We start from the raw sequence: 24,623 nt of genomic DNA on the forward strand, positions 1-24,623 counted from the left end.
GATTGTTTCAACAGTTTCTGTGGTTCAAGTTTCAGTTTCAGTTACTCATTCTCTACAGTTTTCCTTTAAGTGACATTTTCTTTGCAGTACAACATGTAAGCACAAGATGGCGCTCTAACAAATGAAGTATCGACTACTTATTTCACACAAACAATGTACTGTATCTGATGAGAGAGCATGTGACTTTCAGTAAGTTCCCTGTGACCATCACCCCCACCTATATGTGTGGGCAGTGTGTAAACCACAAGGTCAAAGCCAACTCACCATTCAAATGCAAAATTCCCACAAGCCCCCTCTCTGATTAATCTTTACCACTGCTTATACCTCTTCAACCAATGAGAGAGTTACAAGAAGGAGCATTCGCATTGTTTGTTTAGCTCAACACATCCATTAGGGAAGTAAAGTTTCATGGTGTTCCTGAGAGAATGAAATGTTGTAACATAATGAAAACTATTGATGGCTGTACCTGTGATACTGAAATGCGGTGAATCTGTGGTGAGAGATGCCGACGTCGACCACGTAGACGTCTCTGTGCTGCTTGTTGTTGTTGAATATTGCTTGAATTCTGTGGGTTAAGAAAGAGGCACAAGATCGTCAGATAGTTTTCTGATTTTTCTCTACAATATCTGTGCTGAGGGGTCAATTAATAGGTTTGTACGTTTCTGGAAATGGCCTGCTATTTCCCCTAAGTTCCCCATGTTGACCCGCAAAGATTCCCTGTGATTCGACTGGAAAAGTACCTAAGGGTCCACATTGAATGTTTCTTCTGATTACAGAACACAAATATATCATTTCCTGTTTTTCTCACAAAGGCCAACTGGTCTAAAATGGAGAAGCCCTGGCATTAGTTTATAGTGTCACCCTTACAAAAAGAGGAGTGGCTTCAGCTTTCCACTCTTATCTTTAATTGGCTGAGCACCGTGGAGTGCGAACATGACATCCCCGTAAGTTTCACTCAGGTAGAGTGGCTGGAGTCCACCAAAGTTATAGTCTCACCTTTAAGGTTTTGTGCTTTTATATACGTTTTAATCACAATGGCCCTGTTGCTTCTGACATTAGCATTACATTTGGAGTCACTGGTGTGAAAGACGTACTCATACTTACTTTTGTTTTCTATGGTCTCAAATGTGACTCCACCAGCATGAGGCAGACCGGGATGATGAAGGATACATCTCACTATTATTTTCCTCTTAAGGATTCTGATCCTAATGACATCCTCCGTGGTCCATCTCCCCGTTTTGTCTTGTCGGGTGTGTTGTGGTTGAGCTAAGTGAAAAGAAGTTATTTTGGTGACATGCCTGATACTGCACCGCAACTTGAGTCACATGTGTGACGCCTCATGACAACAAGGCGCTAACCATGAGTTTGGTCACTGTCCTTCTCTGACCTTTGAGCTTTGAGGTGGGAAGTGAGAGCGTTTTGGTGGGAATTCACCGTACAAAAAAATCTAGTTCTTCTATTTGTGTAGAGCAATATTTTCATAGAGTTTGTAGCATTAGTAGCACAAACAAAAATGAAATAAGCATGAAAATTCATATGTGGAGAGTCTTTCCAACTTCATAACTGCTCATAATTAAAACAGGTTACCACTATTCACTCCATTCAAATTCACATGTATGCTAGTTTGATGCATTGGGACCCCAGGCTAAGCTCTGAAATGAGACAGGAAAAGAAGATATGGCCTGGCTCTTACCTTCAACCTCGATTCCACCCTTATACCGCCAGGACAGTCTGAGTGGAGTTCTTCCATTTACTGAGCATTTGACAAGAGTGCTGTTTTCATGCTCGCTGTATGTTATTTTAGGTTTTTCTGTAGGGTTCATAACAAAGCACCGTCAGACATCCCATAATTATGCAAAAAAGAAAACCAAATGCCAATAAACAGAAGAGGCCATATTGACGTTTTGTCGATAACCCGAACAAAATAACGTACCCAAAACTGTCACATTGAATTGCCTTGTTGTGACTCTGTCGCCATAGTGGTGGCATGTATACATGCCCTCATCTTTCAGTGTAACAGGATACGCCATTAAAGTGTAGTCTGAACTGGAAAAGTTTTGGATGCTGTATCTACTGTCCTTGTAGCCTGTAAATGTAGACGAGAGAAACACTGTTAATGCATTGCTGTCCAACCTGCCACATGTGTTCACATTATCTCATAAGATTTTGTCTTTGAATCCTACCTTTAAGTTGGTTGAAAAACAGTGCAACATCTTTATTATTTTGCCTTTGGTACCAGTCCATACTGCCTGGGGCCTTCGGGCATGGCAAGGTTAGTGTTGTACCCTCCATCACAGTCACGTGTCTTACAGCTAAAGACACCTCCATGCCTATGATACAGGGACACAATAAAGGTCGATAACATGAATATCATACACAAGAATTAGCAATTGGAACCACGGTAGTTATTTGCACACTAATAGTTGTCCTTATTCGCTTGACGAAAGCCTTAATGGGTTGTAAATGTTTCACCATAAACTTCTTTATACCATATATATACTGTATACTGTATGTATGAGTACATCTAATGATCATTTTCATTTAAACTCTTCCACCTGGACTGAAGCTTGTTTGGATGAACACACTTTTTTATATACAGTATATATTGTTTTTACATTCACAGAATGACATGCATGCCCAAGAGTGAGGGGTCGCTCAAAGGGTAAAACAAAAAAATAGGTCAACCCACACTTCTGTGCAAATCAAAGTGTATGTGCGGATGTGTGAGGGTGGGTGAATAGTAATTAATATAAACTCTGGGGGTCGGTAGAGGTAAAGAAGGGGGCACTGGAAAGATGCAATGGCGGAGAGAAGACCACTCTTCAAACAACTCTGACTCAACTGGTGCAAGTTTCCGTGGCTGGGGGTGGAAAAGGAAAGTAGTAGGGGTGGCCGCGCTAGAACGTGAGTCGGCCCCTCAGAGTGGTGGTAATGATAGTCTACGCCTGCAACCTGCACAACTGCACTAGGTTTCTCCACAGGAAATATGGTGGTGAGAAAGAGTGCATAAAGTGAAAGTACAGGGGGCGAGTTGTTGGGGTGTTGGGGTGGGGTGTTGGGGTGGGGGGTTGGGGGGTATGTGTTAAAGCAATTATTTCCTCTGCAGTCATGCCTATTTAGTCTATGAGCATGATCACAATGTAAGTAGTATATCAGGTTACATATACCACTAGTGTGTATGCTATGGTTTAAAAGAATCTGAGATAAAAGTTAGCGAGCCATATCACAGAGAGCAGAGATCTGCGTTCAATCATACCCCTATCTGTTATCAACAGCTAGAGTAAGGTGTCAACAACACCAAGATCATGTTTTTTTTCCCCAGGCAGTAACCATACAGGTTAAATGTATGTATGTACTGTGAGTCACTTTGGAAAGAGGCTTCTGCTAGCTAAACAGCTGTAATGTAAATAAAGCAGTGACCATTGAAGAAACACTCTATCATAATCTGTTTTCATCACCTTGTCAATTTGGCCTGTGACTTATTGATTTCATCGATTTAATTGCTTCATCCTCAAAGAAAAGTCAATTAAGTTTAATTTTTTGAAAACATTTTCTCATGAATTCCTCTCAGAGAGACCCTCTGACAACAAACAGCAGAAACAGAAGAAGAAGAGTTCTTGAACGTAAAACATCTCGACATAGATAAATGAAGTATATTTACAAATAACAAGAAAAAAGAACAGGCAAATACAAAAGAAATATAATATAAAAAAATAAACCCTACACTTTAAGACACTCCATTCTAGAATCTTTTAGAATATGATCCGTAGGTAAGGTTCTCTGTGCTCTTATACTTTCAATACACTCCAGTATCATCATTGCGCATTGGAGGATACACTACTTTCAGATTTTAATCAAAGAATTGATGTTAAAAAGAGATTTTACTCACCACAAAGTATTAGAACAATGAAGCCGAAATCTGCCGCACTTGTCATCTTCATACTGTTGCTTTTGATCTGTGAGCACTTCCTCTCTGAGGCTCTTTTATAGAAACTAGACCTGCTTCCCATGACATCATAAAAAGGTTTTGGGTTTTCCACTCACTTAAATACATAACCTTACATGGGGAATCCGACCCAGACACTTACTTCTCTGTCTATAATTAACTCATTGACACTGTTTACCATTACCAGTTTAATACTAATAATTGTCAAGTCATCTTACCATTCTAAATCCTTAACATTTTGCTTAAATTTTTACTCTGTGTGGTTTCGTAGCGCATAGAAAACGTACACACTTGAAGCTGTAACCAAAAGAAAAAACATATTTTTTTCTTATGGTTTATTTTTAGTGTCAGTTTTGTGTTTGTTGTTTTATGTGTGTTTGTTTTCTCTTAAAGCAAGTCAAAGGGTAAGTAAGGACCAGGTAGCTTTATCTGTGTCTCTGAGTTTAAAATAGATTAAAAACGGGTTGTGTTTGGACCCTAGAGTAGACGTCTGCCTTTGCCTTTGGCCCCCGGTCTTTATCTGTGCAGCCATCACTTCTATCTCTCAAGATTACAGGAAGCTGTCTGAGAGCGGTTTCCTGTTTCGTTTTCTCACCCCCCAAGTAGAGCCTAACACCACCCACTGCATAGATTTGAAGAAAGGCCAGAAAGTCGGCAAGGGACTGACCAGGGGGCGGTTGTGGGACTGAGGAGAGGGTAGTCCTGATTGAGGTTGAGCTGATGACAAATCTAAAGTATGTCTAATATATGTCTACTGTCATGAGTCTTGAACACTCTACTCAGATGGGGGCTGGGGGAGGTGGGCCGCCCATTTCATGACCCAGAGAACTACCAAAATGGTTTCACATCAGCATCAGCCTTGCAAGGTTCAGGATGATCTTTAACAGTAGATAGTATGTTGGGCCAGTTTCAACCCATAAAACGACCATTTGTATCAAAATGATTTTGAATTAAAAATAAATGTTGCCAATATTAACACCTGCTTTGATGTTGTGGTCACAGTATTGACACATCATTTCATTTACAGCTCAAAAACCTTTCTTACACTTAAACTTATCTTAAACTTAAATTAAAGTTAAACTTAACTTACAGTGCCCTCCAGAAGTAATGGTACCATTTAGTAAAAATGAGCAAAAACGAGATGCAAAAATTCCTCATTGTTTATTCTCATGATCTTTCATTCAAAATATTCAAACAAATCTAACCTTCAATTGAAGTAACATTATTGAAAGAAACATTAAATTTTTATCATGGAACAAGGTGACCTAAACATTCTAAAACACGACTGGAAATATACTTCAGTTAGATTTTAATTATAAGGTTTTCTAGGAGTGCCAATAATTGTGTCAAACTTGTTTTGGAGAAAAATATTTATTCAGTGTCAAAAAAAATAATTCTTTCAACAATTCTACTTCAATGAAAAGGTAAGATTTTTGTGAATATTTTGAGTGGAAGACCAAGAGCATAAACAGCAAAGATTTTTTTTCATAGCCTGTTTTGCTCATGTTCACTGAGGATGCCAATAATTCTGGAGGGCACTGTAAATATGTAAGTGTGCCTCTAAAGATGTTGCTCTAATGGAGTTATAAATTATGTTCTATTGGCTTCTAATAAAGGACATATTTCTGAATAGGCCCATTTGATTTTAGGGCTGCATTTGATACAGTGTACCATCTTACTAAGCTTGGCACAGTTGCTGACTATCTGAAAATTGTACCGCCAAAATAATGTATCTTTCAAATGAACACAATAACATGCCTAGTCTGTTCATGTGTGATGCTTATACATCTGTTGGTACAGTTTTATTTGGCAGGTGATATCACGTTTACACTGCCAAACCTTGAGAGTCCACATACATATTGTTCAGGGCTACAGTTCTATTACCAATCTGTGTTTTTTAACTTTGAACTTGATCTGCGGTCATCGCTTAACCGTACTGTACGATAGAAGTAAGGCGCAATGTTCACAACTGAAACCCATAAAGCCATGCATGATTACCTGCTTAAGAGTCTACTGGCAAACTATACATAGTTTTTTTACACAAAGGAACACCGAGCCTGCTCATAGTTTTCCTTTCACTGACTTCTTACTTTATTTTTCGCTGCTCAAGGGGACCAAACACCTTAATCTGTGTACCCTCCTCATGATCAAAAATTCACTAACATAAGATGGTTAAGCTTGGCCTGATCATGTTTGTTTGGCAGTGCTGTCTAAATGTTGCCACATTGTGGTTATGCTGGTTCCTCTCAACATGTGTTTTTATGAATGTCTGTGCTTGTGCCAGTCCTATGGCTAGATGCCCTGTAGTCAGTGGTGTAGTCCAGGGTATACGCAGGTATACGGAGTATACCCACTTATTTTTTAGTCAGCATTGAGTATACCCACTTCTCAAAACAGGCCGTTAATCCTGTGCTGTATGGGCTGCTTAAAAAAAATAAATCTAAATTAAGAGTATACCCACTTCTCCAGGGACCAACCACTACACCACTGCCTGTAGTATCCGAATATGTTAAGAACACTAGCACACAAATGACACTGTCCAGAAAAGTCCAGTTTACTCTAGTGCATCAGCTAATGTTTAAAACTGTGTCTTCTGTCAAGTAGATTTAATAACCAATACAATAAATAAGTCTGCTAACATTTCTTTGAGATTTAGAATGTGATGTCCTGGCGTGACTGAGTTGGCCTGAAGATGGCTGCAGATTAGATCATGTCGGTCTAAATAGCTGGTAAACCGGTCGCCCTTTAAGTTTAATATTTTCCAAGATACATGGCGAGCCACATGTTCGTGATATACTTTACTACAATAATATAGTAAGATTTTTGGTGAACAAATCATGAACCCCTCTACCGTTACCATGTGACTTATATGACAAAAAGTATTGGACATGGTTCTTGCGCACACCATGGCGCACACAGGATAGGCTACACAGCGCCATCTTGTGGTGACCAGTAATGCCGCCATCACTTTGAGGCTGGACACAATGTGACTCAAGAGAAGCTGTGTAAATTGTGTTTTTGACATTATTTGGCCAAACCTGGCTTCAAACAAATCAGATAGACTGTTTCCTGATACAGGACTAGGCTTCAGGCTAAATGTGTAACTTGCTCTGTAGGTCAATAAACTCTCCTATTGGCCTGTTAACTGTCACATGCAGGTCACTGGGCATAACTCACCATTAACATTATCCTAATCGTCATTCTCAACGCCATCGATGATGATTAAAAATGCATTGATTGAAGCCGGCTTTTCTGATGGAGTAATAATCTAGAATATTCCACTGGCTATTCTAGAGCAGGCCAAACTGGCTATTTAAATACCGTAAACTGGAAGTGAAGACATCTGTAGAATAGTCTTAGGCTATTTTGGTCTAATCTCTGCCTGACCTCTCTCTTTAGGTAACCCTCTTTGTTTTTTTAATTGTGCATCAAAATGGCTCACGTGGCTATTTATTCGTGAAGCACAAGAAAACGTATCATACGAATTTATAATTTGAGCAGTTAGTTTAAAGACCCCATTGGAAAGTACTCGAAGGCTTGTACATTTCCTCTGACAGGTGCAGAGGAGCGCTCTGTGCAGTGAGGAATCTGATTGGTTTACAGCAGAGTGCGGAGATCCGGAAGGGACTATTTCAACGACCGCTCGCTCTGCTGCAGTGTCGGAGACAGCGAACGGTTCTCTTAGCTGAGGCATCCTTCCAAATACAGGTAAAGGATTTTTGCCATCATTTTGTCATTTCTTTTTATAATATCATTATGAATCAGTAACAATAAGCAGTTTGCCAGTCATCATGTAACCTAGGGTTAGGATAGATTATTATAACATTATAGCCTACTATTTGGTGATTTTTAGAACAAAGTGACAATTATGTTGCTTAAGTCAGTACATCGAGACTATTTTATTTGTGCAACTTATCGGCCAGTAAATAGTCATTAATCTAAAAGTCAGGTTAACAAGATGCTGTATAGCACTGCAGTCAGTAGGCTATGCAGGGCAAATGGCCGGCAACGGGAGCTTATGACGTTCGGATGTTAGGAGAGCTCAGAGCTCAGGCCCTTCCGCAGTGAGCACTTCGTCCTTCAGAAGCGCAGTTGGAGGAGTGCGCACTGCGCAGGCGTTAATTTTTCCAGATGGCATGGGATCATCCCTGTCAAATCGCATTATGGGTCGAAACACGCGCGATAGCCTTCATCCGTTGCCGTGGCGTTGATGAAGAATATTTCGATGAGCATTAAATGGTACGGAATCTATAAGTGCAAGATGGCGGGAAGGAGGACAGGGATATTCTGACTCTCTCACCCAAGCCCGCTGTGCTTCCATGGGATAGATATAGTACCTTAACCTCAGTTAAATATTTGATGCCGGCTGACTTAGTTTTAGGCAATGAAGTATTTAAAACGGTTTAATAAAATAAGAGCAGGCTAGACATTCTCAGGCAGATAATGAACTGTGCACTTGAACATACACATCGTTGGTCTGATCAAGATGTGACCAATGTGTTTCTCTTGGATATTTATGGATAAAGTAAGGAGAAAAATAGACGTTCTATATGATGTCCAAAGTAGTCTAGTTACAGACATCTAAACCATTTTCCAATACAAACTATGTAGTTCTTATAATTTTTGAATAATTCATATCCCTGTAAATTACTTTTTTTCCCCTTCCTTGCAACAGCAATCATGTCCAAGGGAACAGCAGTCGGCATCGACCTTGGGACCACATACTCCTGTGTGGGAGTGTTCCAGCATGGCAAAGTTGAAATCATTGCCAACGACCAGGGCAACAGAACCACCCCCAGTTATGTTGCCTTCACAGATTCGGAGCGTCTCATTGGAGATGCCGCGAAGAACCAGGTTGCCATGAACCCCTGCAACACAGTCTTTGGTATGAGTGAAGTTCAAAACATATTGAATGAACTTGCCAAAATAAGTTGTAGTCCTCTTACAGTTTTGACCAATGAAAAGAAAACTTTCATTGACTTATTGCTGTTCTATGTCAATGAATAATAATTAAATATCTAAATGCCAATGTTTCCCCCTCAGATGCCAAACGTTTGATTGGCAGGAGGTTTGAAGATGCGGTGGTCCAGTCTGACATGAAGCACTGGCCCTTCACCGTCATCAGTGACAGCTCGCGCCCAAAGGTCCAGGTGGAATACAAGGGTGAGACTAAAAGCTTCTACCCCGAGGAGATCTCCTCCATGGTCTTGGTCAAAATGAAGGAGATTGCTGAGGCCTACCTGGGAAAAGTGAGTCTCGGGCGGGAACACATCTGCATGAAAACAACTGAAACAAATACATTTATTTTTTCAGCGCTCAAATGTGGCCTTTTTAATAAAATGTTTTCAACCTTGCAAATGTTTTGCAGTCAGTGTCCAATGCTGTAATTACGGTCCCGGCTTACTTCAATGACTCTCAGCGTCAGGCCACCAAGGATGCGGGAACCATCTCAGGTCTCAACATTCTCCGTATCATCAATGAACCGACAGCTGCAGCTATCGCTTATGGACTCGATAAGAAAGTGAGACCTTTAATTTGGCAATTTGACCTAATTCATTTAACATCAGTTTTCTTAGTTTAATTCATTTGAGATGCAGTTAATGATGCCTTTGCTCGCTGTTATTATTATTGTGATAGCTGTCATGGAGATAGACACTCTGAAATAAGCCCTTGATATGTCAGGACGTATTTACTAGTGTCAGCAATGCTCATTGAAGGAAAAAGGAAAGTGTCTACGCTGATTGTTATTCTGTGGATTGCTTATTGCATCTTTCCTTATTCATTCAGCTTGTTCTTTGAGGGGATTGCATTAGAAGATAACGTTACCAAAACGTTCTTCATTTGCAACAGGTTGGCGCTGAAAGGAATGTCCTCATCTTCGATCTTGGTGGTGGCACTTTTGACGTGTCCATCCTGACCATTGAGGACGGAATCTTTGAAGTGAAGTCCACTGCTGGAGACACTCACTTGGGCGGCGAGGACTTTGACAACCGCATGGTCAACCACTTCATTGCTGAATTCAAGCGCAAGTTCAAGAAAGACATCAGCGACAACAAAAGAGCCGTCCGCCGTCTCCGCACCGCCTGTGAGAGAGCCAAGCGCACCCTGTCATCAAGCACTCAGGCCAGTATTGAAATCGACTCCCTATATGAGGGAGTCGACTTCTACACCTCCATCACCAGGGCTCGTTTCGAGGAGCTCAACGCTGACCTCTTCCGTGGCACTTTGGACCCAGTTGAGAAGTCCCTCCGTGACGCCAAAATGGACAAGTCCGCGATCCACGACATCGTCCTCGTCGGTGGTTCCACCCGTATCCCCAAGATCCAGAAACTTTTGCAAGATTTCTTCAACGGCAAGGAACTCAACAAGAGCATCAACCCTGACGAGGCTGTTGCTTACGGTGCTGGTAAGTACATTATATATTGTATGTAGTATAATAGTTGTTAACGCTGTGATGAAGTTGATGTCCAGCCATTTGCAGTTTCCACCAGAGGTTGACAAACCAATGATGGCACAAGTACCTTCCTTGGATGTCTGAGCGAGAACTTTCACTTGCTTTATTTTGTACCTTCAGTGGAGGGCAAGAAGAATAAAACCATATTCTTTCCTTTTCAGCTGTCCAGGCTGCCATCCTCTCTGGTGACAAATCAGAGAATGTCCAGGACCTGCTTCTTCTGGACGTCACTCCTCTGTCTCTGGGTATCGAGACCGCTGGTGGCGTCATGACCGTTCTCATCAAGCGTAACACCACCATTCCAACCAAGCAGACCCAGACCTTCACCACCTACTCCGATAACCAGCCTGGTGTGCTCATTCAGGTCAGTTGAAATAGTCACTGAAGAGGATAGTTGGACCAGGAATTGTCCACAGTGGCTTGTCACGCTTTGATGTTGATTATTTATATCAGAGACTGTAAGGTCAGAGGTTGTGAATTGACCTTCCTCAGCTGTCAGAATGTATGATGGCAGTTATGAATATCATTTGTCATTTTCACAGGTGTACGAGGGTGAGCGTGCCATGACCAAAGACAATAACCTGCTGGGCAAGTTCGAGCTGACCGGCATCCCTCCAGCCCCTCGTGGTGTTCCTCAGATCGAGGTGACCTTTGACATTGATGCCAACGGCATCATGAATGTCTCCGCTGTTGACAAGAGCACTGGCAAGGAGAACAAGATTACCATCACTAATGACAAAGGTGATTTTCTCGTTTTTTATACCACACTAGTGAGGTGAGTGTATGAGCATGTGTGTGTGTGTGCCTGCACACATGTGCACTTGTGTCTTGTATAACATATAGCAAATCTTAATCAAAATGTTGAAACGCTTGTTTTCATCATAAGATTGCCTTTCCTAATCTGCTTTATTAACCTGCGTCAACCTCTGATTAGGTCGTCTCAGCAAGGAAGACATTGAGCGCATGGTGCAAGAGGCTGAAAAATACAAAAACGAGGACGACAGCCAGCGTGATAAGGTGTCCTCTAAGAACTCCCTGGAGTCCTACGCCTTCAACATGAAGTCCACAGTGGAGGATGAGAAGCTGCAGGGCAAGATCAGTGATGAGGACAAGACCAAGATTATGGACAAGTGCAACGAGGTCATCGGCTGGCTCGACAAAAACCAGGTAAGCAATATTTTGCGAAAAAACAGTCATCGCACGAGGTTTTCAATGTTTCCAAATATCCTGCCTTAGAAGAAGTCATGAACTTTAACCTTTGACCCTTTGACCCTATCAGACTGCTGAAAGGGACGAGTACGAGCATCAGCAGCAGGAGCTGGAGAAGGTGTGCAACCCCATCATCACCAAGCTCTACCAGAGTGCCGGCGGGATGCCAGGAGGGATGCCCGGTGGCATGCCTGGCGGCTTCCCCGGAGCTGGTGGTGCTGCACCGGGCGGCGGTGGATCCTCCGGACCAACCATCGAGGAGGTCGACTAAACAAGAAAGGCTAATACCCTGTACCCCAAAACACGTTAAGTGTATATCCAATGTCTGATAAATACTTAAAAGGTCGTGCCATGTTGGAGGCACCGACTCTAATACTGTACACACACTGAACCTAACTGTGAATCCTAGACTATTAAAAAATCTGCCCCAATGATACTGATTTGAGTCTCTTTTGTTTTTTTTCTAAATTTGTTAGTTTGGGTAATTATTCAGATCTTCAGTTTTCTATCTTCTTTTATCTATAAAACTAATGCTATAATGTACTGTTTTTTTTTTGTCTGAAAACTGTCCAAATCACAACAGCCCCAGATTATAGCACCTCTACCACTATACATATAGCCCTGACTACATTGTCACTGCACTCCACTAAATGTAGGTGACAGTTGAATAGATTAGTAACAGATAAGTAGTAGCTCATTGATAGATTCTAATTATATCAAATGTGGGGCTAAGATTATGTTACTACAGTGAATCAAAGTTTTACTCACTACGGCATACCTGTTATGTAGTAAGGGAGCTGTAATATGTTCCCCTTTATTAAATGTATTTTTTTTTACTGATAATGACACATTCACTGTATCATTATTGGCCGAGTCACAACTTTTACACTGAATTCAACATCTGAAGGAATGCAATATTAAACTCACCACTCTCATACACATGCCAAATTAATTTGCACAATGTCATGTGAACTGCGTGGTCCAGTCTTTCATTAGCTTATTAATGGTTTAGCAGCCTAGTATATCTTAACTGATCTGCCTTAACTTAACCCATCTCCACCTAATTTAACATGAACCTTGACAAAGATCTGATAAACTTCATCAACTGTAAATGCATACCTGCATAAGACTGACACAACTATGCATAACTATGACACAACTATGCATAACTATATACTGATGGTATAATCAACCGTACTATTTTAATGGTCACCTCATAATGTAACTGTTTTGGGGGTATACGTTTAAAACGCCCACTACGCTTTGATAAAGACGTTGTAGCTGCACTGACATAAAATGTCCTCTGGATGTCAGGCTATTCCGTTAACATTGCATTGGGACATCATTGTATCTATAGATCATTTCACTACTCAGTGCGTACAAGTGTCAGATGATTGTGTGCTGTTTACTTTGCCTGTGCGGGAAGAAGCTGACAGTAAAATATCATAACAAAACATTTATTCAAAACATATTTCCTCACATTTCAGCACGATGAATAAAGAAAATATGAAACCTCTGACATTGGTTTGCTTCTAGCAATACATTGTTACCAAACTTTCGGTCACTGGTGGCGAGTGACAAGTTCATGGCAAGAATCCTGCTTCACTTTACAATCCACACAGAGATCCAAAATGGCTGTCTATCGTTGTGCTCCATACCTCTGGTGCTGTTCATGGAGTGCGTCAAATGGGCCTAAAGAACCGAGACGATTTAACATATTTTGAGTTTAGAGCAAACGAAAATGAATTTACACAATTGACAAATTACACAAAACGTTTATGACCCAAAACAGCGTATGAAATGTTCTTTTGGAGACATTAACAAAGTGTGTCTTCTCTCATAGGGTTCGGGGCTTTATGCCCAGTGGTGTCGATCACTTGCTTTTTGCTGGCTTCTCCGTTTTCTTGGGCAAAAGCACGGCCTGAATATTTGGCAGTACTCCTCCCTGAGCGATGGTCACGCCACCCAAGAGTTTATTAAGTTCTTCGTCGTTACGCACGGCTAGTTGCAGATGGCGCGGAATTATCCTTGTTTTCTTGTTGTCCCTGGCAGCGTTGCCTGCCAATTCCAGGATCTCAGCTGTCAAATACTCCAGCACGGCAGCCAGATACACTGGAGCTCCAGCGCCGACGCGTTCGGCATAGTTACCTTTACGAAGCAGTCTGTGGACACGGCCAACAGGGAACTGTAAACCAGCTCTTGACGATCGTGATTTCGCCTTGGCCCGGGCTTTCCCCCCAGTTTTGCCTCTACCAGACATTGCTGTTACTGGACTCTAAGACTATTTAACGGTCATTCAGGTGCAGGTGCACACAGATTCCCCACAACAACTCCGACACTGAGGTAAACTGGGATTGGTATATATACTGCTAAAACTTCTCTGATTGGTCATTTCGTATCGCACAGATTTCACCAATGATAGAGTGTCAAATGCATGACGTTAACCTAATGGCCAATGGCAAGGCATATTTTGTGTAGCTACATTTGCATGATGTTACTATAAATATTAGGGTGGCAGTTAAATAATCTGAGCTTCAGTTCGTGTTACTAACGCTGAAGCGATGCCAGATCCAGCTAAATCTGCCCCTGCTCCCAAAAAGGGATCCAAAAAGGTCGTGACAAAGACGCAGAAGAAAGGAGATAAAAAGCGCCGCAAACCAAGGAAGGAGAGCTATGCTATTTATGTGTACAAAGTGTTAAAGCAGGTCCACCCAGATACGGGCATCTCCTCTAAGGCAATGGGCATTATGAATTCGTTTGTTAATGACATCTTCGAACGCATCGCAGGCGAAGCGTCACGTCTTGCCCATTACAACAAGCGTTCGACAATCACATCCCGAGAAATTCAGACTGCGGTGCGCTTGCTTCTGCCCGGGGAGTTGGCCAAGCACGCCGTCTCTGAAGGTACCAAAGCCGTAACGAAGTACACAAGCTCCAAGTGAAACGGTCAAAGACAAGGAGCTCAAGATAGCACATGTAGACTTTTGATTCTCTTCCAGAAGATTGGACGCTTGATCGACAAACTGTTGCCTCAGCCACAATTCCTGCCCATCAGACTGGATATAAGGCGTGAAAAGCGCGTTAGTACCAGTGCCACATTGATGTTAATGTACAAAAAAAAACTCAAGGCTGTTCGAACAATCAATTCATTATTTGGTGTTACTAACTGGCTCACTATCTGGCTGTTACTATGTGGCTCATTAATCGACAAAACCGCTTTATATAATTGCTGTAGCTTCTTGCTTGTCTGAATTCATTTGTAGGCTATTCAACTGGGAAAAGGAGGAGTTCGTCTCATCAGTTCTAGTGGCCGTTACCTTGATGCCCTGCGACAGGTGTCATTTGACTGCAGACTGCTTGACAAGACATTTAATGTGCTTTTATTCCGTCCACTGTATCGGGGCAAGTCTTCATATTAAATATCGTGTTGTGTTGTACAACCTGAGTGGGCCTTTAAATAAACTGGTTGTCTACATCATGTTCGTTTTGGCAAGAGTGTGAGGCGGAAACATGCACAACACTTGTACACATTATATTGCCTCCTCAGCACGCTACCTGTGATCCGATTGTGGATACGTTTCTACTCAGATGTCTTTGAAATCAGGGCAATTGTACTTAACAAAAAGAAGTTGTTCCCTTTTATTTTTAAGAAGGTAGTGTTACGAAAAGATACAATGCAGGGGACTAAGCTTAATCATGTCTAAGCAGACTATTAAAGAACTCCCTACCCTCAGGAGATGAAAACAAAACCGAATGGAACATTCCAATCGGATGCAGAAACTGAGTATCAAAGTCTCACATTGTCTCCGCTGTTTCAACGTTATATCTGACCTGAAAATCAGGAAAAAAGATAGGGCATTCAATCAGATGTAATTATGCAAGTAATACGACTATTTGTTCCAAAGTTTTTTCTTCATAAGTATGTCAACATATCATTACAGAAAGGTCTTAAGCCTCTAAAATGTTTCAAGTAAAAAAAAACTGGTAATTCTTTTTAGGCCTTTTGATAAACCATATGAAGTATCCAGCAGTGGAGAATTGGGCTCCACTCAATCTCACAGCCTGTTAGAGTGCAAGGCTTAAAAGTGCATCAAAACGTTTCAAGGAAGAGAGAAAACGATGCACTTGCATGAAGAAATGTGAAAAATGCAATTCTTATCTTTGCTTTCTTCCTTTCATGCCATATGAAGTGTTAACTAAATAAGAAAATATAAAAATAAAAAATTGAAATATATCAGTTCACCTGCAGTGAACCAGAAAGTCAGACTGAACAATCCGCACCTGTGCCACAAGCAATTATGAGCAATGGGGTATCACTGATGTCTTACAGGCAGGGATGCAGCGACACACAACTGTACAATAGAGGTTTACGAGATGACACACAGTCTATTGTTCAGGCCCATGTCGTGTGGTTTCTTCAGGGTTTGAGCGCTGGCGTGAGAGCTGTTGACGCAGGAGTGATTCCATTCTTATGGAATGGCAGGGTCGTTGTAGGGATCTATTTTCTCACAAAGACCCTATGCCTAGAGATAAGATTAGTAACACGTATGCTTCAACATAAATGGCATAGTGTTTCATGTACATGTCACTCATGCAGTGTCTGATTGCCCATGGTATGTTTCAATGGATTCTCTTCAGGAATCATATTAGCGGTCTATTGTAGGCCTATGTCTGTCACGTATGTCATGTACGTCTTTTCCTTACAATTACCAATTACTGAATACAACACAAACACCTTAATAGTGGGGTATAGGGAAACAAAATGACGGAAGTGTCCATTGATATGGAGAAATATATCTATCTCATAATATGAAAGTGTGGACTTGAAAACATTGAAGGAATATTGCCTATCAATAGCTATGTGCAGTACCAATGAATGTACACAAATACTACAGCCAGAATTCTAATACATTTTAAGAGGTGTCGTATTTAACTGTAAAGATAATCTGAGGATGAACAAACCACATGGTTGATCACCATGTAGCGCTTTCATTCAGATCAATGATTATGATTATCAGATCAATGATTATCATTCCTCAGTATTATATTACAAATATTAGAAGCTCATTTCTGTCATCTATGATATTCATGTCAATTTCAACTGTATGCCTGTGTAAAGAGGCCTTTGGGCCTCTGCATCCTCTCCGACCTAAGACTGGCCATGGTATTCAAATCAATCACGGCCTGGTAGCTGTAAAAGCTTAAATCTAACCAAACTCCATATACATCATAACACCATGTGCATAATGTGATCTGATCTCTTGTGATCTGACATCTGGGTAAAAGAGAGGACAAACAACTAACCAAGTCCATATACCCAGGGGCAAAACAGTCACTTCCAGACGTATCAGATGCTGTAAAGCATATAGCGTTTCTGATAAACCCACTCAAGTTGCTCTCTTTGCTTGCACAACCCCCCACCCTCCCGTTAAACCTCTGTTTTGTTTGCTGAGGTCCTTTCACGCCTTTCATCAGAAAGGAGGATGGTATAAATAGGTGGGGTCCACACACCACATCAGGCACAGAGAGAGAACAGGAGCCAGAGCCGAAGGCAGACTTAAACAAGGTAAAATACTTCAGTCAAATAGCAACCTTAAATGTGAATTATTAAGACATTTTGGAGTTTTTCTACATGGAAACTAGTATGATTTAGGTACATTTCTATTAACTCAGTTGAATAATTCTGACAATTATTACATTTTGAAAACTTTTTAAACAGTAATCTTGGATTCTTATGTTTCATGCTTTCTGTTTTTTATGAATCTGGGGGTTTAATACTGTGTTACTAGTTTTGTTTGAAATTATTACCTCAAAAGACATTTTATTTGTAATTATTAAAACGTCCTTGAAGTTACTAACATATTTAGAATTAAAAAAAAAAAAAAATAGTAACACTTTCTCAAGACTACTACATCTACAACTTTCAACAACTCATTTTATAACTTTCAAAGCAGTGCTTTTCAGTGTTACGCGCAAAATGAGGTCAAGGTGAGATTATGGTTATGTGGCGGGTGTTTCCCCTTTGCAGCGTGAGGACAATGTGGCTGTCCCTGCTGTTGTATCACTTAGCTGTGCTCGTCCTCCACGGAGAGGCCCAGCACATATGCAGCTCCCACTCCACTTTCCGAGAGCCAGGTGAGTGGACGAGCTCGCCGCGGCAACTATGTCTTTCCCACCGCAGTACCCACCTGCAGCTCACCTTTCCACTTCCTCACACCTGAGAAAGCACAGCTGGATACACCCAGCAACATGAGTCGACGAGCCTCTGCGTTTCTCCCTTAAAGGCGTTAAATGATAAATCATGCCCTAGAAAAACACCTTATTTGCTTGCGGTTAGCCTGTGACACCCAGTTTACACCAGTTTACAATTTTTTTTGTGTGTGTGTGTGTGCAGCTCAATTTTGAGGTAGGGAATTAAGAATGCCGAGGCCCAGAGAACTGTCATGCTGATTAAAATGTGTAAATTCGTTTATATTACTTTACTTTCTTACTTAACATACGCACATTTGCTGTGGAATAACGCATTTTTTATGTTCATTAGTTTTAGTATACATAGATGCATTTGCTATATATATAGCAAGTTGATGTAAACATTTAGAAAATGATGCTGTGACACTAGTCATAGAGATTCATTAATAGACTTCTTTATTTTACCACTGTTGATTGCTTTCGGTAGGGAACTCTGATGTCACTGTAGTGTGTGGTACGGAGAGAATGGAACTCCAGATCCTGCTCTGCCCTGTGTACTTCGGAGGGTACAACGAGTCCCTGATGGTGCTCAATGCGCGCTATGACAACCCCAGCTGCCGCGGCACCCCTGACCTGAACGCGGACCCTCCTGTGCTCAACTTCAACTTCTCCATCACCGAGCAGGCTGTGTCCCAGTGCTCCAACAAACTCACGGTAACACGCAGAGAAGTGGCACATTATCAGCAGGCGGTCTGCTCTCTCACTCTCTCTCTCTCTCTTACTCTAAATTTCCCTCTCTCTCTCTCTGTCTCTCTCTGTCTCTCAGTCTCTCTCTCTTACTCTCAATCTCCCTCTCTTTGTCTCTCTCTCTCTCTTTGTCTCTTTCTCTCTGTCTGTCTCACTCTGTCTCTCTATTTGTCTCTCTCTCGCTCTCTTTCTGTCTCTCTCTCTCTTACTCTCAATCTCCCTCTCTCACTCTTTGTCTCTCTCTCTCTCTTTGTCTCTTTCTCTCTGTCTGTCTCACTCTGTCTCTCTATTTGTCTCTCTCTCGCTCTCTTTCTGTCTCTCTCTCTCTTACTCTCAATCTCCCTCTCTCACTCTTTGTCTCTCTCTCTCTCTTTGTCTCTTTCTCTCTGTCTATCTCACTCTGTCTCTCTCTCTATTTATCTCCCTCTCGCTCTCTTTCTCAGTCTCTCTCTCTCTCCTTGCCTGTCCCAGTCCCGTTTTCACCCTAACCCCCTCCCTCCTTCCTTCCCCCCCCCTTCCTCCCTCTCTCCCACCCTCCCTCTCTCATTCTGTCTGTCTCCCTCCCTCCCTCTCTCGATTCTTCTTACTCCCTCTCTCTTCCCCTCCCTCCCTCCTTTCCTCTCTCCCTTCTTCTTACTCCCTCTCTCTACCCCTTTCCCATGATATGCCCTCCTCTGGAGAGTGAATGTCATTGGATGAAATCCTAATCTTGGATGTTTGTTTGAGGGTGCCCCTCATAAAAGCTCTTAACTTCACAGATCACTCAAGAAGTGGGTTCTGGCGTCTTCTCCGACTACTCCAACATACAGTTTGTCAACATCTCGGGGATAATCAACTCCCTGGACCCCGGTGCCGGCACCATCACCTACCGTAAAGAGATGATGTATTTATTCTCTTGCCGCTATCCATTGCAGTACCTGGTGAACAACACAGAAATGAGTGTGTGAGTTAGTCAGCTTCTTTATTTTCTGTCACTCTAATAAACTAATAAAGACATATAGGCAAAGCACTTTTAACTGGGAGTTATTGGTAATAAAAAATGGGCTTTTATTTGTTATGTTAACAAAAGTAACGTCAGAACAAAATCATGAGAAATATCAACTGTTCCGCCACTGGATATCAGTACTAATCAAAGTTCAGAAAAAGAAGAGAAAACGAAGGCAACTCTTGCCCTTCACGGAAGAGCTGCAAAGGTTCTCTTCTCGTTTCCAGAACTTTCCAGAACAGTTCATGCTTATCCAGAGAGCTTTCTAAATATATGCTATGCTTTAAAGCAGTTCTCCATCCCAGTAAATGAGAACCAGTCCTCAGTATGAACAACATGAATAAACATGTCTAAACATGAATAAACATGTCAGGATATTGCGCAATCAAAGGTCACACCTAGCTTATTTTTTGCAACAGATCGGGTGTGAGCCTGGCAATCAAGGACAACAATGGAAGTTTCATCAGTACATTAAGTATGCAGCTATTCCAGGTAGGATCACACACATACACAAAACACATACAAAGACAATGGACAATGGACAATGGACAATGGACAATACTTATGATGAGTAATTCATTTGGACCGTTTGTGATTCCAAGGATCCGGAGTACTCATCCCAGCTCATGGTCCCTGACAGCGGTCTGAGTCTGAAAACTCGAATCTTTGTCCAAGTTAAGGCTACAAATCTCACAGCAAGGTACTAGATATGACACCCTCAATAATCATTTGGATCAGGGTATCACCACAATAACATGTACATATACAATAACAATAGTATGAAGAAGTGATTATAAAACAGTCTTTACTAGTCATATATGTATGAACCTACATGTCATATGATAACATATGGGTGAGAATATGCATAATATCAGATGACATGCAAGACTACAATGCAATTTCTGAATAAGTGTCCAAACACTTCCAGAATAACTAGATTAAATAACATATCCCAGTTGTGGAATTAGCTGTGGTATTGTCCCATGAACCTCACAAACAGACTACTGTGTGGATCATACGAACACAATTAAGAGTATGACACACACACGCTAAACTGGTTTTTACTTCCATTTACCTTAAAATCCTCTTCCCCTTCACTAAGGTTTAATGTGTTGCTGGATCGATGCTATGCCACCACCAGCCCTTCTCCAATGAACAGCACTTACTACGACCTCTTCGTCGGGTGAGCAGCTCCATCTGGACAACACCAGGCCTGATATGCGGAGAGGTGAATGTGAATAGACCAACTTTTCCCCATTTTTGAGCCTCTAAGTTTCTGATTTTAGGTGTACTCGTGATGGGCAGACAGTGATTGGAGTGAACGGGGACGGACAAGAAGCACGTTTCTCCTTTGAGGCCTTCCGTTTCGTGGAGCATAAGAATAAGACGGTGTCCACCTTCTACTTGCACTGTGAGACTAGACTCTGTGAGACGACGTACTGCAGCTCCCTGCAACAGGTAACTCCACCTGCAACAGGTAACTCCTCCTGGTTGTGCTACTGTGGGATTGATCATTTAACATCAGGACGGGCAGAGCTTAGTTACCGTTGTCGATCTTGTCGTAATAGTTTGACATGAGTGGATATACTGTTAGAATGTTATATGCCCATCGCCTTGAAACCCCAATATTACATTAACATAAATGCATTTAGAAGATGCCTTTACACAGAGCAACCAAGTTCAAGTTCAAATATGGTATACAAGTTGCTAGAATGTGTGGACTCCCCATGGCAATGGTACTGTTAACATCTTGCTCTACCAGTTAAGATGAAAGGAGCACAGCCTTAGGAACTTGAAGTTTCGTGTTGAAGGTTGGGAAGCCTAGCCTCTCTGAAATCCAGGCAGGGTTCAGGAACTGTGCTTTCCTTCTGCCTTTTAGAACTGTTCGAGTAGCTCGAGGAGGAAGAGGGAGGTCAGGACGGCCCAGGGAACCTCAGTAAGTGACATGGCCACCGTTACCTCTGGCCCAGTCATCACTAAAGTTGACACTGGTAAGATGGCTCTCCTGACTAATGAAATAAAGTAAATAATAGAGTTAAAAGTACTGTATATGTTTAGTGGATCTTAAAGAGTCTTAAAGAAAAGATAAAGGTCAAGGTCAGGTAATTAGCATGCGAAAACATTGATAGTGTAGTATTACAATATTTTGGCACAATATTATCGTGCAGCACCAAGTATTGATGTTTAATTATTTAATATCATGATTTCAATTGTATTTCGGTACATACGTCTATCCTGATAACATTGCTTCTGGAGAAAATAGAAAGGAAGTAAGAGTCGAGAAGATATAGTGCACCAAGATGGTTACAGACTCCCAGTATACAAAACGTAATAATTGGGTGAAATGAATCGCATTAATTACTGACTTTTTGTTTGTGTTTTTCATTTTCAGGTGAAGTGGCTGCAGGACATGTATCTGAAGGTATTTATTTAAGTCTGTGTAGGGTTGAGATAGGGGTTTTATGGTTGAACCATCTTTTAGACTTTTTATCAAGTTGAGTAGGCGATAGCAGATGGTGATAGGTGAAAGCAGGTGATCTCTTTGTGAATTCCCAGATTCCCATCCTTCCCGTGGAGATAGCCCAGTGCTCGGAGTGGTGGTAGCGGCGGCGGTGATCGGCGTGATGGGCATGGCAACCCTGGGGGCCATCTTTTACTGGGTCCGTCTCACTAAAAACAAGGACGGCCTTCTGCCACTGAGGGTCAACGGAGGTCGCTGAGTCCCCTGGAGCAAGTGGACTAACAGTACAGCAGACAACATTAGTCTGGGTCAAAGGACATGGTCAAGGTCTAAGGACAAAACCACATACATATAAACTAGTGCTGTCAGTTTAACGCGTTATTAACGATTTTACTCCCTCTCTCTTCCCCTCCCTCCCTCCTTTCCTCTCTCCCTTCTTCTTACTCCCTCTCAATTTTTAAAAAAATATTTGAATCGTTTGACAGCACTAATATAAACATATACAAGCCTTTATCTGTGCTCAATCAAATACAACGCATGCTAGTCTTCCGCATAGACAGTCTCCTCTCCGCTCTTGTGGTTTAAAGGAGATTACAGTATACATGGTTATATTAATGAAATGCATGTCATCAGTAATCAGAAGTTTAGGGAAGGAAGCGAGCTTTGTAGAGTGTCAGTTTAAAACTTTCACGCATCATGTAGTGTAATTCATTATTCGTGCAGATGGTATTGCATTGAAAAGCTTGAGGGGGCATATGATACTTGATTTTCAACATATGGCTCCATTTTCTACTTTAAATATTGTTTTTATTAAAATATAAGGGAACCATTTTATTGTCCAGAACAATTTGATTTTATTGTGAATTGATGATGGTGATTTCACCAGGGTTGCAAACCCTTCTAGAAACATCAAATGTAAGGATTTTTAGGAACAATTTGAAGAAGGTTTGAGTGAAACAACTAATTGATTTCCCATTCTACTGCAACAACTCCAAGCATGGTATCCAGTCTTTGTAAGACCACTGAAGCAGTCATCAGGACATGTGTTAAATGTCAATAACTTGAAACTAATTGGTTTGAAATGCTGGTACTTCACTGCAATTTCAACAAGCATAAGATGTAAGTTTGACTCATCTGGAGTCTGCAGTAACTTGGGCACAATGTTGGCTCCTAAACCTGATAAAATCTCCAAAATACTGCACACAACCCACTTACCATTCCCATCCTTATATAACTATACACAACCCACTCACCATTCCCTCATAATACTGCACAACCCACTCACCATTCCCTCATAATACTGCCCACAACCCACTCACCATTCCCTCATAATACTGCCCACAACCCACTCACCATTCCCTCATAATACTGCACACAACCCACTCACCTTTCCCTCATAATACTGCACACAATTCAATCACCATTCCCTCATAATACTGCACACAATTCAATCACCATCCCCTCCCTCATAATACTGCACACAACCCACTGACCATTCCCTCATAATACTGCACACAACCCACTCACCATTCCCTCATAATACTGCACACAACCCACTCACCATTCCCTCATAATACTGCACACAACCCACCCACCATTCCCTCATAATACTGCACACAATTCAATCACCATTTCCCCATAATACTGCACACAATTCAATCACCATTTCCTCATAATACTGCACACAACCCACTGACCATTCCCTCATAATACTGCACACAACCCACTGACCATTCCCTCATAATACTGCACACAACCCACTCACCATTCCCTCATAATACTGCACACAATTCAATCACCATTTCCCCATAATACTGCACACAATTCAATCACCATTTCCTCATAATACTGCACACAACCCACTGACCATTCCCTCATAATACTGCACACAACCCACTGACCATTCCCTCATAATACTGCACACAACCCACTCACCATTCCCTCATAATACTGCACACAACCCACTGACCATTCCCTCATAATACTGCACACAACCCACTCACCTTTCCCACGCTCATAATACTGCCCACAACCCACTCACCATTCCCTCATAATACTGCACACAACCCACTTACCATTCCCATCCTTATATAACTATACACAACCCACTCACCATTCCCTCATAATACTGCACACAATTCAATCACCATTCCCTCATAATACTGCATACAACCCACTCACCATTCCCACCCTCATAATACTGCACACAACCCACTCACCATTCCCTCATAATACTGCACACAACCCACTGACCATTCCCTCATAATACTGCACACAACCCACTGACCATTCCCATCCTTATATAACTATACACAACTCACTGACCATTCCCTCATAATACTGCACACAACCCACTTACCATTCCCTCCCTCATAATAGGCTAGGTGCACGAAATACTCAGTGTGGGCTGTTTGTTTCCTGTTTAGCCAGGTGTATTTGAACCTGCCGCTATTCTGAATGTAATTAGTGTCTACACGTCCTTCTTTATCGTAACGCTGATTCACTAGGTGCAACACCCAACCAGGTCCGTGTAGACGCTAATTACATTCAGAATAGCGGCAGGTTCAAATACACCTGGCTAAACAGGAAACAAACAGCCCACACCGAGTGTTTCGTGCACCTAGCCTATACT

At 41.7% G+C, this 24,623-nt stretch overlaps 4 protein-coding genes across 5 annotated transcripts; 3 read left to right on the top strand and 1 right to left on the bottom strand.

Annotated features, from left to right (window-relative positions):
• Window positions 1–8,626: 8,626 nt before the first annotated feature.
• Window positions 8,627–11,880, top strand: LOC308372551 (heat shock cognate 70 kDa protein; the record flags this gene model as incomplete). 2 transcript variants are annotated; one of them, XM_080847728.1, is made up of 8 exons in its annotated part: window positions 8,627–8,831; window positions 8,990–9,195; window positions 9,315–9,467; window positions 9,797–10,352; window positions 10,562–10,764; window positions 10,943–11,141; window positions 11,335–11,567; window positions 11,680–11,880. In XM_080847728.1, 8 exons carry the CDS (start codon window positions 8,627–8,629, stop codon window positions 11,878–11,880), a joined length of 1,956 nt encoding a protein of 651 aa, XP_080703854.1. The 2 variants fall into 2 exon arrangements, with proteins under 2 accessions (XP_080703854.1, XP_080703855.1); XM_080847729.1 differs by lacking the exon at window positions 11,335–11,567 and having other exon boundaries at window positions 10,943–11,024; window positions 11,780–11,880.
• A 1,170-nt stretch (window positions 11,881–13,050) lies between these two features.
• Window positions 13,051–13,940, bottom strand: h2ax1 (H2A.X variant histone family member 1). Its single transcript, XM_080831928.1, has one exon. It carries the CDS (start codon window positions 13,867–13,869, stop codon window positions 13,483–13,485), a length of 387 nt encoding a protein of 128 aa, XP_080688054.1. The 5' UTR covers window positions 13,870–13,940; the 3' UTR covers window positions 13,051–13,482.
• Window positions 13,941–14,162: 222 nt separating this feature from the next.
• On the top strand, window positions 14,163–15,028 carry hist2h2l (histone 2, H2, like). Its single transcript, XM_080854290.1, has one exon. The coding sequence runs from the start codon at window positions 14,171–14,173 to the stop codon at window positions 14,549–14,551; it is 381 nt and encodes a 126-aa protein (XP_080710416.1). The 5' UTR covers window positions 14,163–14,170; the 3' UTR covers window positions 14,552–15,028.
• A 2,619-nt stretch (window positions 15,029–17,647) lies between these two features.
• Window positions 17,648–22,250, top strand: LOC308371740 (zona pellucida-like domain-containing protein 1; the record flags this gene model as incomplete). Its single annotated transcript, XM_080846727.1, has 9 exons — window positions 17,648–17,744; window positions 18,286–18,512; window positions 19,304–19,488; window positions 19,950–20,022; window positions 20,133–20,230; window positions 20,633–20,713; window positions 20,817–20,988; window positions 21,410–21,521; window positions 22,087–22,250. The coding sequence occupies 9 exons, from the start codon at window positions 17,648–17,650 to the stop codon at window positions 22,248–22,250; spliced, it is 1,209 nt and encodes a 402-aa protein (XP_080702853.1).
• Between the last annotated feature and the right edge of the window lie 2,373 nt (window positions 22,251–24,623).

Source organism: Sprattus sprattus (genome assembly GCF_963457725.1).
Source record: "Sprattus sprattus genome assembly, chromosome: 1".
NCBI classification, from domain to species: Eukaryota; Metazoa; Chordata; class Actinopteri; order Clupeiformes; family Clupeidae; genus Sprattus; species Sprattus sprattus.

Excerpts from the sequence above, each read along its gene's own strand:
- hist2h2l (XM_080854290.1), top strand. The coding sequence starts at position 14,171 with ATGCCAGATCCAGCTAAATCTGCCCCTGCTCCCAAAAAGGGATCCAAA.
- h2ax1 (XM_080831928.1), bottom strand. The coding sequence starts at position 13,869 with ATGTCTGGTAGAGGCAAAACTGGGGGGAAAGCCCGGGCCAAGGCGAAA.